At 43.8% G+C, this 16855-nt stretch overlaps 1 protein-coding gene across 1 annotated transcript in view; it reads right to left on the bottom strand.

The window, feature by feature from the left end:
* Positions 1–737: 737 nt before the first annotated feature.
* SOS2 (SOS Ras/Rho guanine nucleotide exchange factor 2) overlaps positions 738–16855 on the bottom strand; it is a 40456-nt gene continuing 24338 nt past the window's right edge. The window contains exons 10-23 of the mRNA XM_005528590.3: positions 15936–16591; positions 14528–14609; positions 13420–13542; positions 10936–11039; positions 9414–9633; positions 8670–8789; positions 8249–8411; positions 7695–7812; positions 7434–7606; positions 7057–7173; positions 4409–4670; positions 4085–4126; positions 3133–3242; positions 738–2507 (exon numbers count right to left, since the gene is read on the bottom strand). Coding sequence (XP_005528647.2) covers positions 1998–2507; positions 3133–3242; positions 4085–4126; positions 4409–4670; positions 7057–7173; positions 7434–7606; positions 7695–7812; positions 8249–8411; positions 8670–8789; positions 9414–9633; positions 10936–11039; positions 13420–13542; positions 14528–14609; positions 15936–16591 — 2800 coding nt within the window. The 3' untranslated portion in view covers positions 738–1997. The remainder of the gene's footprint in view (positions 2508–3132; positions 3243–4084; positions 4127–4408; positions 4671–7056; positions 7174–7433; positions 7607–7694; positions 7813–8248; positions 8412–8669; positions 8790–9413; positions 9634–10935; positions 11040–13419; positions 13543–14527; positions 14610–15935; positions 16592–16855) is intronic.

Here is a 16855-nt window from a genome sequence, read left to right as displayed (position 1 = left end):
AAGCACTTGTACAGGAAGGCATAAAGCTGACATCTGTATATTCTAAAATGTGGTAGAGAATTTTTTTCTTCTTCAACAACACATGAAAGTCTGAAAAAATATTATTCCTTGTTTAGCAACAGCTGCTGGTGGGAACTTCAAAAGAATTAATGCAAAGAATCCACAAAAAATTTTCCACTTTTTCAAGTCATCGTCCATTTCCTACCTGCACTCCCAGTTCATGCATATCAAGTTTGGGACTTCTTGAACTTTATTTAAGCAAAATGAAGCAGCTCTCCTATAGAAAATGTGTTTTGCCCCTTGTGTGAATGGATTCCAGCCCTTTCTTCTTCCTGACAGGAGCATGTAGAGGATAGGCAGCAGGAAAAAACTGTAAGAGACAGATGGAAAAATAAAACTCCCATAAAACTGTGGGATTCTTGGGGTGATCCTGTACAGGGCCAGGAATTGGGACTCGATGGTCCTGATGGATCTCTTCCAACTCAGGGTATTTCTAATAAACATCCCTCCTCAGTCATATCTCCTTTCCAAAAAGGAGAATTTGGAAACAGAATGCCCAAGACAGTGGGAGCAGCTTAGAAGCTGGAGTGAGATTTGGAAGTCTGGGACGGGCCCGACTCTCACAGGCAGAAGGAAAGCCAGAGTGAGACTGGCAGAATGGAAAATTGGGGCATCTTCTTTGTCAAAAATGCAATTCCCAACCTTGTCCTTGCAAGGAACACGCACTGCTCAAGCTCTTAAAAATTAAGACCGGGGTGATTTATTAATCTTGTTAAGAACTCTGATACAAAGCACAGTAAAAGGCCACATACCAGTAAATAAAATGTGGCTTGTGAAGGCCAATTTATAAATGCTGCTACAGAACTACCAGTACAACAGACTCACTCTTGCACCAGCTCAAACACGGGGGTTCAACTGGCTTAAAAGAAAAGTTCCATTCACTTATCAGTTTAAAAAGTTTAATAAAGCTTTAAGTGTTTGCTGGTTTAAATGCTACCAATTTCCAAAGTGGATTCACGAGTTAAGTGTAGATCTAAAGGAAGTTATTAGGTCTGGAAGGCAAGACTGTTCCCAAGCCAGAGGAAACGCTGCTGGCCGGATCCAATCCTGGGAGTAGCAGACTGTGTTATAGGCCTCGAAGTCAACTTCAATTTATACATGTCATTAGCATATCTGTAAATATACAATATAAACAATTGTACAGGCGCATAGCTTTGTTCTCCACAACAGCAGACAAACTCTTTAGCTTAAGACACCTTCGCCTATCGAAACAAAAAAGGCACATCTGAACAGGATGCACGTGAAGTACTCGGGATCCTCCCCGATATCCGAGACGGGTACTCCTCCTTCATCCTTTCTCCAAAGAACCATGACAAACCGAATATTTTGGTATTTAGATTTCAACCTATTTTTTTTTTCTTTGTCTTCAGCAGCAAATCAATGGCAATTAAGACATGGCATGAGAATATTCCAGAACAGGAGCTGTCACTTAGGAACCTCAAGGCAAGTGGTCAGAGGTTTCAAATCTGTGACGCTCTGTATCCTTGTGTTGTTTGATCATCCCATTGCTGGGTTTCCTTAATTAAAAAAAAAGGCCACTAATGCTCAAATTTGAAAAAAATATTCCACAGACGCACCTTTTTTTGGCTCAGTGCAATTAAAAGATGTCAGTTTAAATTCACTTAGTGTAGTTTACAGTGCAAAAGGTCTATTTTGTGTCCTGGCAGAACGGTCGGCACTGAGGACGTGAACCAAGGCAATGCTGCTGCTCACCTGAGGGTTAACGCTGTCCAACCACACAGGTTGGAATTGTGTATAGTCTGAATTTTTTCCAATTTAAACCTTTTTTTTTTTTGATCAGCAGCACTTTAAGAGCGTAATTTGTGAAAATACTAAAATACACTGCCTTTTTTTTTTTTTTTTGAATAAATAAAAAAAAAAAAAAAAGAGGAACTTTACAAATAGTATTCCAGTGTCAATGACTACTATGGCTAAGGTCATTGAGGAGTTTCTGCATTTTCTAGCAAAGACAGTCTGTGCAAAGGAGGGTGGGAGAGCTCCCTTTTGTAAGTCTTTGGTGGCAGTTTTGGTAGCTGAGGGCTGGAGTTGTGCCGTGGCGGCACAGGGGGCACGGGTGGCTGGGCCAGGTTGTTGTGGCTGGCGCTGAGGATGCAGCAGCGGCGCAGCACCCGGGGAGAGGGGGTGCTGGGAGGGGTGCCTGGAGAGCTGGGCCCGGAGCCGGCCTCCCGCAGCCGCTCGGGATCCCGGGGGAAGCGTCCCAGTGGCGGCGGCTGCAGGCTCAGGGGGCAGTTGATGAAGTGCTCAGGCGGCCGGAGCGGCACCGGCGGCGGGGTGTCGGGGACAGGGTCCCTGGGGGGAGGAGGAGGAGGGCTGTGAAGGGGCTGCTCCAGGGGGGTGCTGTAAGCAGGAACACGAGGTTGGATCTTTGGAGGCGGCGGCTGCCGAGGTGGGATTGCTGGAGGATCGTCATCCGACTTGGAATTTCCCTGCGGTGTCATGGAGGAAAAGGAGATGTAAGAAATGGAGAGCACAGAATCCCTGAATGGTTTGGGTTGGAAGGGAGCTTAAACCCCATCCCATTCCTCCCCCTGCCATGGCAGGGACACCTCCCACTATCCCAGGTTCTCCAAGCCCCATCCAACTTGGCCTTGGACACTTCCAGGGGCAGCCACAGCTTCTCCAGACACACTGTGCCATGGCCTCTCCACCCTCACAGCAAGGAATTCCCAATTCCCAACATCCCATCTAAACCTACTCTCCTTCAGTTTAAAGCTATTTCCCTTGTCCAGATGTTTGAATAAAGAGCAATCTTCAGACAGGTGAGGAATTCTCCTGACCCCTGCCAGTGGTGCTGCTGGAAACATGGCAGCTCTACTGTTGATGGGAATATGGACACTATGGTCCTGAAATTCCTAGCAGAGTTTGGACACTGGGAATCCAAAACTTTAAAAAAGGAAGCTGGAGCTCTGCATCTCAAAGTCTTTTAGGCTGACAGAGCCTTGCTTGGATCGATGGTCAGACTTGAAAACCTTAAAAGGTCTTTTCTGAACTAAATGCTTTTAGATATTCCCTGATTTATCCTCAAAGTTACTCAATCCAGGACAGCAATACCTTAGCATTGGAAGCATCCTGATCCATCTTTTTCCGTGGAGGAAGTGGAGGAGGGTTCTGAGGCTCATCACTCAGTTTAGGGAAGCTCCCCCAGGAGCTGAAGAAAGTCTCTGGAGAGGGAAAAGCAGATCTTTTACCCCTTGTGCAATATCTAAGGAACATATTCTGGAATATCAAGCCAAACTTGAAGCAACTCAAATAAGATCTTTGTGCTCCACAGCAACATGAACCAGGAACTCCAGGAGTAAGAAATCCTTTAATTCATTCTTTAATCAGATCTAGCCTCACAAAGTGTTTGTTCTCCTATGTCCAGTATCAAAGATAGGCATCAGCTGTCAGCAGGCAATGCTGAGGGACAGGAAAATAAATCCAGGGAGTGATTTTTTACAGAGGGAGAAAAAAATCCTCAAATTAAAACACAACAATTGGTGATTTCTGTCACACCTTTGCTTTTCCTCTTAGGAGTGCCCTGAGCTCTGTGTCTGCATCAGGCCTGTGCTCTCCAGCTGGGAATTAATCATATTAAATAAAAGGTATGTGGAATAAAGAAAAAGAACAGCTGAAAACGCAGGTGAATGCAGGATATCCCTGACAGGTGTGGTACAAGAAGTGTCTCTTCCTTCCCAGCAACAGAGCAGTTATTTTCACTAAGTAGAATTAAGAAATTATCAAGTTGTTTTATTTGTAGCTTTAGTCAAACAAAATAATCATCAAGGACATTCAAATTAGAAGGAAAATCACCTGAGAGCCTGGAGATAAAAACCCAACCCAAACTAAACCAACAGTTTAAGTTTTAGGCTTTACATTCTTTACATCTGGACATCTGATCTAAGAGGAACCCTTCTGAATGCAGCCCACATCCTCATCCCAGATTTCAGATTTTAATCCCCACTGAGCTCTCCTGAAGCCAGGGAAGGCAGAGTTAAATATTTAACAGAGTTCCAACACTCACTTGACTGAGGCAAGTTCACAGGAGCGAAGATGCTGTTGTTACCTGGGAAATAGAAAAATCCATTAAACCATTTCCAGACAGAACCACTGCACTGCAGCACAGAACAAATGCTTGAATACCCTGAGAGATCAGAAAAACCCTCAAGTTTACATGAATGAAAATTTCCCCTTGTAAAACATTCCCCAACTGGAGAATTTAAGTCACGCTGGCAATTAATTTAATTACTTCGAAGTTTGAAATTTATTTTTTTTAAAAGGCTGGCACACCCCCCAATACCTTTGTGGAGCCTGAGGGACAGCAATAACCATTATTAAATGTATGTACCGTAAGAACTGTTGAGATCAATGTCTAAGAAGACGCTGAACTCCGAGGACGCCGACACGGGCGGTGTTGATGGGGTGTTGGGGGAGGTCGGTGCCGATGCCGTGGTTTCCTGCTCGGACTCGGTGATCCTGCTGAAGCTGATCTTGCTGGGCTCCTTCTCCAGGGGCAGAGGGTGGCTCCTCAGGGTGCCAGAGGCGGAGCCGTGCCTGCCCGTGTTGGGCCTTATCCCCGGGGATTTCAGGGGATACGTTGTTTTCCTGGGCTGGAGACAGGGAGCTGTTAGCACTGCAAAGTTCTACACTGCAGCGTTCCCAGGAACTGCAGCGTTCCCAGCACTGCAGCGTTCCCAGCACTGCAACATTCCCAACACTGCAACATTCCCAACACTGCAACATTCCCAACACTGCAGCGTTCCCAACACTGCAGCATTCCCAACACTGCAGCATTCCCAACACTGCAGCGTTCCCAGGAACTGCAGCGTTCCCAACACTGCAGCGTTCCCAGCACTGCAGCATTCCCAACACTGCAACATTCCCAACACTGCAGCGTTCCCAACACTGCAGCATTCCCAGCACTGCAGCGTTCCCAACACTGCAGCGTTCCCAGAAACTGCAGCATTCCCAACACTGCAGCGTTCCCAACACTGCAACGTTCCAAACACTGCAGCGTTCCCAGCACTGCAGCATTCCCAACACTGCAGCATTCCCAGCACTGCAGCATTTCCAACACTGCAGTGTTCCCAGCACTGCAGCATTCCCAACACTGCAGCGTTCCCAGCACTGCAGCATTCCCAACACTGCAGTGTTCCCAGCACTGCAGCATTCCCAACACTGCAGCGTTCCCAGCACTGCAGCATTCCCAACACTGCAGCGTTCCCAGCACTGCAGCATTCCCAACACTGCAGTGTTCCCAGCACTGCAGCATTCCCAACACTGCAGCGTTCCCAGCACTGCAGCATTCCCAACACTGCAGTGTTCCCAGCACTGCAGCATTCCCAACACTGCAGTGTTCCCAGCACTGCAGCATTCCCAACACTGCAGTGTTCCCAGCACTGCAGCATTCCCAACACTGCAACATTCAACACTGCAGCATTCCCAAAACCGCAACATTCCCAACACTGCAGCATTCCCAACACTGCAGCATTCCCAACACTGCAGCATTCCCAGCACTGCAGCGTTCCCAGCACTGCAGCGTTCCCAGCACTGCTGCCATTCCCTACTGCAGCATTCCCAAGGCTCTGGGAGGTATTTTTAAAGTATTTCTCCAAGAGCAGCCCAGGGGTACAGCTGATGTGAGGTGCAGCGTTATTTACACAGCAGGAATTTGCTGGGAAGCTGTGGATGCAGCTGAAGGAATCTTTGTTTCCCCACAAGTATGAGGAATGAAGAGTCCAGGTTCTGCTGCCAACCAGGACAAAACACTGGGAAAAACAAGTCACAGCCTTGGGAAATAGAAATTTACTTCAAGTGCCTCTCAGAGCTGCAGAAGAGTCCCAGCAACACCACAGAAACCACAGAGGGTCACCGGGCCACGCATCCAGGACCAAGGACACACTTGGAAACGCGTTCTCCATGTCCTCCAGTTTATCCAGGACAAAATTCCCACACCCAGCTCACTGTGTAGACAAACCCAGCCTGGTTAGGCTCGGGTGTAATCCAGCACAGATCAAAGCTGAGCCTTGCAAAGTGAATTACAGCCCCATCCTTCAGTGGTGTCCAGCACATAACAGCACCCACAACTGGATTTCCCTGAAATTCCAGTAAGATTCTCTCTTTGGAAATCATGAGCTGGATAGAATTCTTGCCCAGCTGACTGGGCTCCTATTTTTAGAAAAGATTTTAATAAAATTACTGTAAGAAGCATTTGCAATAAACAGCAATTTCTGGCATTTTCTTGCCACATTTGTAACATCATCTTACTCATTCCTCTAACAAGACATGGCAAAAATGATTTATAGCTCTCCCAAAAAATTAGACATGGCTCCAGTTCCTCAGGCAATTACAACACATAAAAAACAAGTGTTCTAAATTGTGATTTTCCTGCTTAAAAAAGAACTCTGAGCTCCAGGAGCTGGGTTTTTTTAAACCCAAAATTGCTATTCCTTTAAATTGAATTGTATTTTTTTCAGCAAATAGGTTGCACCTGGTAAAGCATGCAGTTTTTTGCAATAATATCAAATATTGAGACAAAACAAAAATAGAAATTATCTTAGAGGAAATGCAACCTGTTATGTATAAAAGTAATATTTAAATTAGTACTAATAGATAGTGAAATGAAAAATATTACTCCATATTTTATCATATGCCTATATGGTAAGAAATACAAATTTAACAGCAATATTTCAGGTTTTGGGGGGAATAAAAATGAGTTTTAAAATAAGACAAAGGTAATATATTCTAGTAGTGACAAACATTGGGAGTAGAAGTATTTTTAAATCAAGTTTAGCTGGAAAGTCAGCTCATGATAAGGAATTTGAAGAAAATATATCTGGCTTATTGAGGTAACCATGTATTGTTTTCATAGTGGTCACTGAATTTTAGCTATTTAATTTTAATTAAATAATCCAGGAATTCGACTTGATGATCCCTGTGGTTCCCTTCTAACTCAGGGCATTCTCTGATCCCATGAAATTTCAGGAAAAAACTCACAAATCGAGGTGGTTGCTTGCAGTTCCGAGGTTCGATCTCTAAGGATTTGTTGAACAGATAATCTGTAAACTCTTTTTCTGGTATCTTCCCCATGGGATTGAGATTTTCAAAGAATTTCTGAATGAAACAAGTATCAATAAGGTTTAAAAAATAAGCATACAGAGAAAATGTTAATGAAATACTTGTAATTCAGTGATTCAAAATCTAATTTTGTACCACTTTTGGCTGCTCCTTTGGTGGTTCTTTGTTCTCGACCAGCCACTGCTCCCCCCTCTTTTGATAATCACTATTCATGCAAAATTAGGTCCAGTGCTGGAAGATTATTTGGCATTTTTCCCCCTCTCCAATCCCCAAAGAGATATTTAATGGCTGCTCACCCGGATTTCTGGCTCAATCCGTAAGCAGTAGGGTTGGTTTTGATACTGCTGAATTTCTCCTGTAATTTCAGCCACTTTTCTCCTCTTACTGAAGTTAATTAATTCTTTCCCTTGTCTTTTAAGGAAGTCAGGATTCCCTTCTTCTGTCTTCAAGATATTTGTTAGGTATATTCCTGATTTTAAAAAAGCAGTTTTTAACCAGACATCTGCAGCAAACTCAACTTCAGAGTGACACCACACACAAAATTTGATGTCACTTACCAAAAAAAGGCACACAGGGGGGATTGATTGACTTGAGCTTAGCTAAATACTTCTTGAAATGATCTTGGCTTAATTCTACTGCTTCATCCAAAACTCTTTTTTTCCTTTCCTGGAGTGCCTAAGTTGCCAAAATCAAAAATAAAATAGGGATGGAAATCTTCTCAACAGCATGGTTAGCAGATACAAGGCAATTCCCTGGATTGTAAAATTTGGGAACTGAAATGAAGGTTTCAAAGAACCTCTTGTGGCAATGGTTTGCCCTGGATTACAGCACCCCACAATTCAGTCACGTGGATCTTGAGATTACTGAAAACAGATTATTAATTTAAATTAGAATTTACAGAATTCAGTCTTTAATAAAAATTAAACATTTGATTCTAACTTCAAGGCCTTGTGCTGCCTTTCAGAGCCATACAAAACTCAAACCATTTTATTCACCTTCTTCTGTTTTACTCCAGGGAGGCTTTGCTGCCAACAATGGATTTCACTCCAGAACTGTGTGTGACCAGGTATGGATTCTGATTTAATTTTCCTTTTCTGTGCCCCAGACTCACCTCAAATGTGTGATCCAGCCTGTACACTGAGACAGAGTTCACAGCACTGACAATCTCCAGAACACCATTGAAATTATTGAGGTCTTGGAAAACCTGCAGGATTTCTATGATCCTGCTCAGCACAGCCACTCGCTCCTCAAAGTTCTCCGTTTCCACGATGCACCTGATCAAAAGATGGGATTTGAGAAACACTGGGAAATGAAACCTGGCACTTTGTCAGTTATTAAATCAAATTTTTGCATGAAAACCCATCCAGCATGCAGATTTTGGCTCCCTCTCCAGCATCTCAAGTACAAATTTATGCAATCACATTTTACATATGTTCGAGTTGGAAAGTCAAGGGAGGATTTGGCAGAAATAAGCCAGCAAACCCCAAGCATGTCCAGGGTAAAAGTGGTTAATGGCACTGCACTGCACTCACTTTTCAAACCACAGAGTGAGATTTGTAGTGTGACGAATCATTTTCAAGAGATTTGGGGAGTTAATTTCCTTATCTTCCTTCGTCCACACACTGCCAACGAGTTCAGAAGGCTGCACAGCCCTGGGAATGACAAAGCAGGAAGCAAAATGCTCAGTACAAATAAAAACTGTAATTTCTGTGTTTGCATTAAAAGATTATTTCTCCTCTTAATCACAACCTGATATTTCACAAATCCAACCCCACCTAATCTACTACAAAACACAACTTTTTGACGAGTGTTCGAGTACAGAAGGAAATACATTTTTATCTTAATTGAAATTGGCAAATTTTGAAGAAGCATTTACAGATAAGAAAATTACAAAGGAGTGAGTTTAATTTTCTGAAAGGGCAAGAAAACAACTTCAAAAGAGTTAAAAATTAAAAATAGAAAGGTGAAGCACTTGCAGCAACCGGTTGCTTTCAACCCAAAACCTCCCATCACTAAAGCAGGACTGGGATTTTATAATTTGAATTTTGTAAAACTCCTGAATTATCCTCCCTCCATTCCTGTTGTCACAATTCTGATATGGAGATAAAACCTCTTTTTTCCACTCCTTTGCATATTTTAACACTGAGCAGACAGCAAGGAAATCTCTTCCCATGAACTCTGCAAGTGGCGGGGTATTTTTGACGGACGGTTGTGAACGAGGAGCATTTTTTTGGGTGAAATAATGAAAAAAGAGAGGTTTTAGAGCTCAGGCCTGCCTGTACAGGTCGGACTCGAGCAGGGTGAGCTGCCGGGCGATCTCAATGGGGTGCAGGGTCATCAGGTCCAGGGCCTCGCTGTGCCCCACGCGCCACAGGTGCCACTCCAGGGGTGGCGGGGGGCTCTCGAAGGTGATGTTGTGGCTGACCCCATCTGCCTGGGCTTTCTTCCTCTTGATGATTTTAGCAATTGACTCCACCCACTTCTTCATGGATTTTCCTGGAGAGGTGAAATCATTAAAAAAGATTCAACCCCACACATTTTTTTAATGCTGCTTTAAACTGACAGAGGGAAGGGTTAAACTACAAGTCCAAGAGAGGGGAAAAGTGCATTAATCTTGTTACAAGTGTCGGTTTTTAATAAATTTGTGTTCTTCCATAAATGCCAGTGTTACAGAGCAACCTCTGGGGAGGGAATATTTTGAGTTTGTATATAAATATATTTTTGGAACTGGAGCTCAGGCTGGAGGGACTTTGGACAAAGGATGGAGTAACAGGACAGGGGGAAATGGATTCAAACTGTCAAAGGGCAGGGTTAGATGGAATACTGGGAATTCCTGGCTGTGAGTTCTAGCACAGAGTGCCCAGAGAAGCTGTGGCTGCCCCTGGATCCTTGGAAGTGTCCAAGACCAGGCTGGACAGGGCTTGGAGCAGCCTGGGACAGTGGGAGGTTTCCCTGCCCATGGCAGGGGCGGGGACTGGATGGGCTTTAAGCTCCCTTCAACCCAAACCATTCAGGGAACCTCTGATTTTAAAGGGCTTTTGATAATATAGTGAAACCAACTCCCCAAAAATCTGAATCTGAGCTCAGAATTCTGCATTTCTGCACGTAAATTAATCAGGTTTTTATTTCCCTATTTTATTCTCATGGGTTCTTGCACCTGTATCAGCTGACAAATATGTGAAACCAGTTCTATTTAACCACATCCTCTGAAAGTTTTGGTGTAGAAAAAAGTGACCCCGTGTCCAGGCTCTTTTAACTGTCTCAGAATTATGTTGCCCAATGTAAGGCCTGGCACTCTGAAGATGAAAACCTGGAATTTCCAGGATAAGGATTAAACGTGCCAACACTCCTGCCCTCCACACAGGCTGCCAAGAAAATCCAGTTCATAAAGAAGAGATACCAAATGGGCCCAATATCCTCTTCTAAAAGGATAATAATTTTTAGTTGGAACTTTATATAAATGTGAAAAATCAGGATGGAAAGAACTGAGTAAGAGAAAGGGAAGGAATTCTCTGTGGAGAAGGGGAAGGTGACAGCCTGAGTCACAGTCAGGCAAGGATGACCAGACTGTCCAGAAGGAAATATATTTAAAGTATTATTATCCTAATGCTTGAAATTTAGAAGCTGTTTAGGCTCCAGGCCAAAGCTTCCTCATGTAAAGGGGAGCCTCATGAACAGCTCAATTAAAGGCATTAAAATTACTCATGTGTGTAAAGCTATTCTCAGACCTAAAACCAGGATCAGACTGGGAAGTTGTACCAAAATGAGGGAAGGGAACAGGACCCCTCCTTACTGCACCTCTGACACTGGAAATGAAGGTCTCCAGCCTCTCCAGCAGCTCCAGATCCCTCTCAAAATCATAAAAATGGTGCTCGACCCAGTGCCGGAAAACATTCAATATTCTGAGGAAAAAGGAAAAAAAATATTAAATTTCTTTTTTCCACAGCTTATCCCATATAAATGAACCACAATCCTACAAAATTCAAGTTACACATTCATGTAGTTGGTGATTATGAAAATACACATGGACAAAGGAGCAGAGCAAAGATTGAGCTTGGCTATATTTATGCTAAAACTATTTTTTAAAACCCAATTTATAGGTTTTAAAGAATAGTTTTAGCATAAATATGGCTTGGTGCTATTTTTAAATCTAATATAAAAAAAAAAAAGAAGCCAGTGTTGAGATGGTTTCAGAAGAGGAAGAAACAGCAAAATCAGATAAAATTGGTATTTCTAATTTTCCTTGTAATTTCCCTTTTTTCTTGTGTTTTTTTTTTTTTAAATGAAAAACCTAATTAGGATATCTCACTTGTTAAGAAGCAATTTTGTTGTTCTTTCTTTCCTACACATAAATTTCAGCTTCAAAGTTGTTGCTACTGCCTTACTTATACAATTTTTAATGACCCAAAAGGCTTGATTAGATCCTTTAAGGATAACACTAAATGTCCTCTTGATTTTTCTCTACTCTTTCTTAGATAAATCACTGATAAATCAGTCTCTAAAAGTGAACTCCAGCTGCTTTTCAGCCTTCTGGCACTCAGGATAAATCAGAATAAAAAACTGTCTTGTCTCTTTCTTCAGGTAAACAAGCTGAGCTCACACCTTCAGCACTTTGATTTATCCAGGTGCAATTTATCACCTGAGCAAAAATCAGCCCTGCACTGAGGACAGATGAAAGACATCCACATGAACACATGGAAAATTCCTTAACTCTTCCTCTTCCCAGTGTGTAAGGTAAAAAAAATAAGGTTTATCCCATAAAAGAATTGCTGCCCAAACAGATCATTCAGGCTGGAAATCAATGACACCTTCCAAGAAGCAAAGTTTTGATCCGAGTTTCCTGTAACAGGATTTTATCTAATCCAATCTCTGCCCTTGAGATCCCGTGGTGAAAACATTGGGAAGAGCCAGAGAGTGCCTGGATCTGCTGACTGCACTTCCAGCTGAGCAACTCCTTGTTTCCATCCCCTCACATGCATTTATTTGTGTCCAAGCCCTTCCCATGCCTGGCCACAGCATTTTCTACTGTAGGGAAGCAGGGAAGGAAGGAATAAACACCTTCAATTCTCCACCTTCTTCCCAAATTCCAGTCTCTGAAGCAGAGGTCAATGTTTTTAACAACACTGGAATGCACAAAGTGCTGAGTTTCTCAACCCAGCAGCTCAAACTCACTCATTTTCACCTGTAAGACAGCTTCAAACTACTGGAAATACACAGTATGGATCCGAAACAGCTCCCAGAAAACAGCAAAAGCAGGGAAAGCATGAGCTGAGAGGCAGCTCTCCCAGGAACTGATAACTGTGGAGACTTCTGGTCCTGCTGAACCCTCAGGAGCTGATAAAGTGGGAACACCAAGGGCCTGATAAGCTGTCCAAGGCCAGCAGCACACAGGAGTATCAAGGTTATCATGAGATTGTGGGACTTGGATCACGTTCAAAAAGGTGGTGGCAGCTCAGTGTTGAGGAAAGCTACAGGGTTAGCCACATATTTATCTTTTTAATCTTTTATATACATAGGCACACAGGTGTCTGATAAAAATGGGAGCCCTGAGTGACTTTGTGAACACCTTGGAGGTACTGGCATGTCAGTGTGACCCTTTGAGTCAACTGCTGTTGCTCCAACAGGAACGTGTGGTAGCAGAGGAACTGAGGGCTCTGTGTGTGTAATTAGTAGTATTAATTGCTATTAGTAGAATTAATATTGATAGTAATATTAATGTACCATTAATAGGAACATCTTAATGTTACTCATCAGTGTAATGAATCAAAGTTGCTAAAGCAAACACAGGTTTTGATCTGTGTCTCCTCCTGTCTCGATCCCCAGTCAGGGCAACAATTACCCTCATTCATGCTAGAAATGCTTAATTGTTCCCCAAATTAGCTTGGTCAGCAAGACCTTGAAGATTCCCTGCAGCCCACTGCAATGTGCAGCACAGACAAGAGCCTCCCTGTCTGTGAGCAAACACATCCACGGGGCTGGGAAAGGGAGTGAAACACCAGCAGGGCTGGAAAACTGGGAACAGAGGAATTATCTTCACAGGGCCTGGGAACAAGGAATGCATTGAGAGCGTGGCCAGCCCCGCTCTGAGCTTCACATCCCTCAGCCACAGGCGCCGTGCCCGTGGGTGGGGATCCCAGCTGGGCCAGCTCCAGCAGGCACTAACCAGGACACGATTTGGGATATTAGGCAGACATGGCTCAAGTCTCCAGCAGAGATTAGAGCTCTGTGCCATCAGTGCCCTCCAGCCTGGCGGTGCCAGGGCAGGGCTGAGGGCACACCCACCTGAGCTGCACGGGCTGCACGTATTCCTTACGGAAGCGCTTCAGGTCGGCGCTGATGGGCTGCTCGCCCTTCTCGATGGCCAGCCTGTCTGCCTCCGTGGGCTCGGGCTCAGGGATCTCAAACCTGGGGGAAAACACCACAGGGCTGATGGAAACTGAGACAAAACACAAATCCTCTGTGCAGAAGCTGCAGTTTATAGAAATGTATTTGTATAAATTCAGTGTGAGGAGGATCAGGTGCTTCTCTGCTGCCCAGTTTGCCCGGAATTCCCTCCTGCCCAGCTCCACACCCTGATAATTCACTGGTTCTCTGCTCATCACACAATGTCTAGACTGGGATAGAAGGTTTTTAAGGACCTGCTGGCTTGATTAAGAGAAGATTAGATGAGAGCTTAAGAGCAGCTTTACCACACTGCGCTAAGATGCTGTTTACCTGAATTCTGCTCCTTCAAACAAACTGCCTGGAACATTTCTGTCCTTTTTTCCATCGAGGTTTGGGTGCACTCAGTTCTCATGAGCAGTTCCCAACACCACCACCCACAGCCCAAGCACAGCAGGTGCTCCAGCTCACACCTCATTCAGGTAACTCATTTAAACTGGGAAAAGGAAACTTGAACTGAAAACCTGGATCATTGTTTTAAAGTTACTGCTTTACAGACTTCATCAAAACACTGCAACTTCACACTGGGATCCTGGGCAGAAAAGGAGCAGTTGGAATCTCTGATCTTTGAGGGTTCCTTCCAAGTCAGAATGTTCTGTGATTCCAAATATAAAAATCTCATCAGGAACTGGAGTGACAGGACAAGGGGAAAGGCTTCAAACTGAGAAAGAGGAGGGTCAGATGGGACTTGAGGAAGAAATTCTTGCCTGTGAGGGTGGGGAGGCCCTGGAATAGAATTCCCAGAGAAACTGTGACTGCTCCATCCCTGGAACTATCCAAGGCCATGTTGGATGGGGCTTGGAGCCGCCTGGGATTGTGGAAGGTATCCCTGTCCATGGCAGGGGGTGGCACTGGATGGGTTTTAAGGTCCTTTCTCAAACCATTCTGGGATTCTGCTCTGTGATTCCAAACCTTTTGCATGCCTTCAGAAAGGAGGATCACTCCTTACCTTTCTATCAGCAAACTCAGCAGCTCCTGGGGCTTGCAAAAGGAGCGGTAGGTGGTCAGGAAAGTCCGAACAAAATTAGGATCTGTAAGGATTGAATAAGAAAATGATGGCAGTGGGGTTTTAACCAGTTGCCAAAGATCAGAAATAAAATACAAAGAAGAAGTTCAACGTGCAGAAAAGACACTGAGGTTGAAAGGCAAGCACTGTATTTGGAAAACAACGGGAACGACAGTGCTTGGGAAGTTTTCACTCAGTTCTTCGGTGAATTTCCCTGAAAAATATTGAGCTTCACATCCAATATTCTCTTAAAACCTCTGTCTCAGCCTTCCCTGAGGAATGACTCTCCCTGACCAGCTGCACTATTGGGGAAGTTTAACACAAACTGCACATCAGTCCCAACAGCACCAGCTTCCCCTTGCACCCCGAAACAGAGACCCAACATTTTCCTCAGCATCAGCACTTCATGGAACTCCTTCAAGCTTTCACTTCTGTGCCTTTCACACAGAGAAAGGCTGAAAAATGCTGATTGTGAATGTCATCCACTTCAACCCAGATACTTCATAGAGTGGCAGGCTGAATGTAATAAATATTAAAAATATAATAAATATAATAAATATAACTTTCAACTTTTTTCTTCCTTCACAGAGCCTCAGCCTGTAACAGCTCCATGGCTTTGGCCATGATGAAACATGGAAACCTATTTTTGTGGTTTTTATAGGGGATGAAAGGTTTACATACCCAAGATTTTCTTACAGCTTTGCCTGCAAAGCCAGATGATTTAATAACATATTTTTACTCTGTGCATATTTTACATTTCATTACAAATAGAAAAAAGCCCAGCAAACTAAAGATAAAAGGATTGTGGGAATTCCAAGCACAGAAAGCTCTCAAAATCTTGTAAATGCAAGCTTAGACATAGACACGGACACAAGGTTTCCTTTGAGACCTTGGAGGAGGCTTCTGGATTTAAAATCATAAGTAAGAATCTAAGTTTAAATAGAAAGACGTTAAGTTACGTTGTAAGAAGTTTTAAGGTTTTAAAGTTAAGATAAAAAAATAATTATAAAGGTAATAAGAAGTTTAAGGTATAACAAGTAGTTTTGTGTTATATGATTGGTTAAGAATGTCCACATTGAGGCAAAAACGTATCAAACAAAATAATGAACTATTGGTGTGAAAGTAGAAACATTATTTTGTGGCAGCCGTTTATTGGCTAATTAACCTCTACAAAACCTTGTGACCACTGACCATGAACATAGTGAAGATGCTCTCAGGACTTCATAAGACCATAAAAGAAGAATAATAAATTATGTTTTAAGACCTCTCCCAGCAGTCCCATCTCTCTCAAAACCCCAATAAAGGATTAACTTCCTCCCTCATGCAAGAACAAAAACAAAGCTCATGATACCTGCATACATATGATAGGTCAACCTCTCGATCAACTTCACCACCGTGCCTCCTTTGATGATGGGAATGCCATTCCTGCTCTGCAAGTTATCCTCAAAAACAATGTTATCCTCTGAATCCTCCACCACGAAACGATAAACACTGGGGCTGGGCAGCCTCAGGGGCTGCTCGTTCTCCTCCTGCAGCAGCACCGAGTCCAGCATCCTGTCCAGGGTGCTGCGGTACTGCAGCGAGATCAGCGCCGCCATCCACGTGCTCTTCTCCTCGGCCGACTTGGCGGCGAACAGCACGCTGTTGTCATCCTTGGACACCAGCTCGAAGGCGTGCTTGTACTCTGCCGTGTCCTCCTTGTCCACCACCTGCATTTTCCTCATGACAATCTTCTCCTTGAGCCTGTACTCGGCGCTGCTGTAGCCGGGCAGCCGCGACTGCCCGTGGTTGGTTTTGCAGCTGATCATCAAACCGTCGAAGAGGAAGATGTGGCGCTCGTGTTTGGCCCCGATTTTTGTCAGTCCTCCTTCCATGATGAACTCGTTGCAGCACTGGCCGATGTCTTTGCCTTCCCAGCCATCGATGTTTTTCTGGATTTCGTTCATTTTCTTGATGGCCAAGTGTTTGCTTCTGATCTGCCGGTGATAGAAGCGGCAGACCGGCTCCCTTGAAGGAAGAACAGAAAAATTCCAGATTTGCCATCCCAAAAGACTAAAATAATCAACTAAATTAATTGCTTAAATCATTTTTTTTTCCTTCAAAATGCCCTAATCCAGTTCCAAATAAGCCACACAAAACGCTTTGGCTGGGAAGGAGTAAAATATTCACATTATTCTTACAAGTGGGGCATGGAGTTTTTGGGCTGCTGCTCTGTCTACAAAGAAAACTGGCAACAAGACATGCCTTGAAAAGGAAATACAGACATTTTCT

The sequence above is a fragment of the Pseudopodoces humilis genome, chromosome 7 (assembly GCF_049639895.1).
Source record: "Pseudopodoces humilis isolate 2021_Gansu_Grassland_sample_001 chromosome 7, ASM4963989v1, whole genome shotgun sequence".
Taxonomy (NCBI): domain Eukaryota; kingdom Metazoa; phylum Chordata; class Aves; order Passeriformes; family Paridae; genus Pseudopodoces; species Pseudopodoces humilis.
Note: the sequence above shows the minus strand (reverse complement) of the source record. Positions and strands in the feature narration are given on the sequence as shown.